At 53.3% G+C, this 1474-nt stretch overlaps 1 protein-coding gene across 1 annotated transcript in view; it reads right to left on the reverse strand.

The window, feature by feature from the left end:
* FBLN1 (fibulin 1) overlaps positions 1–1474 on the reverse strand; it is an 89542-nt gene that overhangs the window by 75671 nt on the left and 12397 nt on the right. The window contains exon 7 of the mRNA XM_014533168.1: positions 848–985. Coding sequence (XP_014388654.1) covers positions 848–985 — 138 coding nt within the window. The remainder of the gene's footprint in view (positions 1–847; positions 986–1474) is intronic.

A 1474-nucleotide genomic window follows, 5' to 3' on the forward strand; every position in this document is an offset into this window, starting at 1 on the left:
CTCCCGGCCCCAGGCCTCCACCCCCCCCCCCCAGCTTCTCCAGCTCGCCTCACCTCCTCCTCACTCTAAGCTCACACGGATCCATCGCCTTGCACGTCCCCCAGGTCTCCTCTGATAGCAACACAGGCTTTTTCTCTTGTGGTGAAACATACGTAACAAAAGTCACCGCTTTCACCACGTTTAAGCGCACAGAGGAGTGGCACTCGGTACCAAACACTGTTGTGCGGCCGCCGCCACCATCCATCCACAGGCCATTTCGATTTTCTCCAACTGAAACTGTGCCCTAGAACCCAACTGCCCACGCCCCCCAGCCGCCAGCCCCCAGCCTTCCACTCTGTGTCTATGAATTTGACTGCGAATCCAGATGATTTTTTTAAGTTTTTTTACAGACCAGACCCTTCAGTCACCTTGCTGAAGCCCTGCCCGAGCCACAGCCGGACATGACTACTCCCGTGGGACCCAGAAGGAACTGAGGGTCAAAGGAAGGAAGCGATTGCCTCCGGTCCCTTAGTTCAAACCTGACTCCAAAGCTCGAGTGCTTTGCTCTGCACCAGCGGCTGCTAAGCTACCATGAAGCACTGGGGCCAAGCCCAGCCCGACAATGGATTTTGCAAATAAAGTTTTATTGGGGCACAGCCCTGCCCCTTTGTTGGCATATGTGTGGCTGCTTTCCCACAGTGGCAGCAGAGACGGTCTGGCCCGCAACGCCGGACATGTCTGCGACTCGGCCCTTTCTAGAAAAAGCTGGCCGACCTCTGTTCTGTCCACCGTGAGGCCCCACATTCTAGGGGGCCCGGCGCCGTGGCTCGCCCCGCCTGTGGACCCGGCAGCCTGGTGGCAGTCTTACCAATACAGTTGCCTAGAGCATCTTGTATAAAGCCGCTCTTGCACTGTAGCTTGGGTCGGCAGCGGAAGGATCCCAGAGTATTCTGACAGATAAAATCGGGGAGGCAGTTATGAATACCACTCTCACACTCGTCAATATCTGGTACATCATAAAAAAAGGAAATGGTTAGCAAGAGTCCTGCCAGAAGCATCTCACAACACTTTAACATCACAAGCACGTTTCTAAGAAATGCTCATTACTCAGCTCCAACCCCAAACATTTCAATCGGGAGGTCACGGACTAGAGGGGCCGGGGGGAGCCAAGCGGGGCTTGCGCTGCTAACGGCTTAAAAAAACGCTGGCTTCCCCCCAAGGCTCTCAGGAGACCAGCTTTCTGTTACATAATAAATAACCCGGCCATTCTCCTGGCAACATGTGGCCGTTTGATTCTCATTTCGGGCTGCGCACATGTTTTGCTTAGATCAGAAAGCGATGATCTTCGTGGCAATAAACACTGTCTCTATAAACTCATTCATCCCGGACTTGTCATAATATGACAAACATGAACAATGGTGATTCTCAGGATCTGAGTGTTGGCTGCCCTTCCCTTGAAGTTCAAGGCTGTCAAACGCTCAGAAGTGTATACTCC

The sequence above is a fragment of the Myotis brandtii genome, unplaced genomic scaffold (assembly GCF_000412655.1).
Source record: "Myotis brandtii unplaced genomic scaffold, ASM41265v1 scaffold952, whole genome shotgun sequence".
NCBI lineage: Eukaryota > Metazoa > Chordata > Mammalia > Chiroptera > Vespertilionidae > Myotis > Myotis brandtii.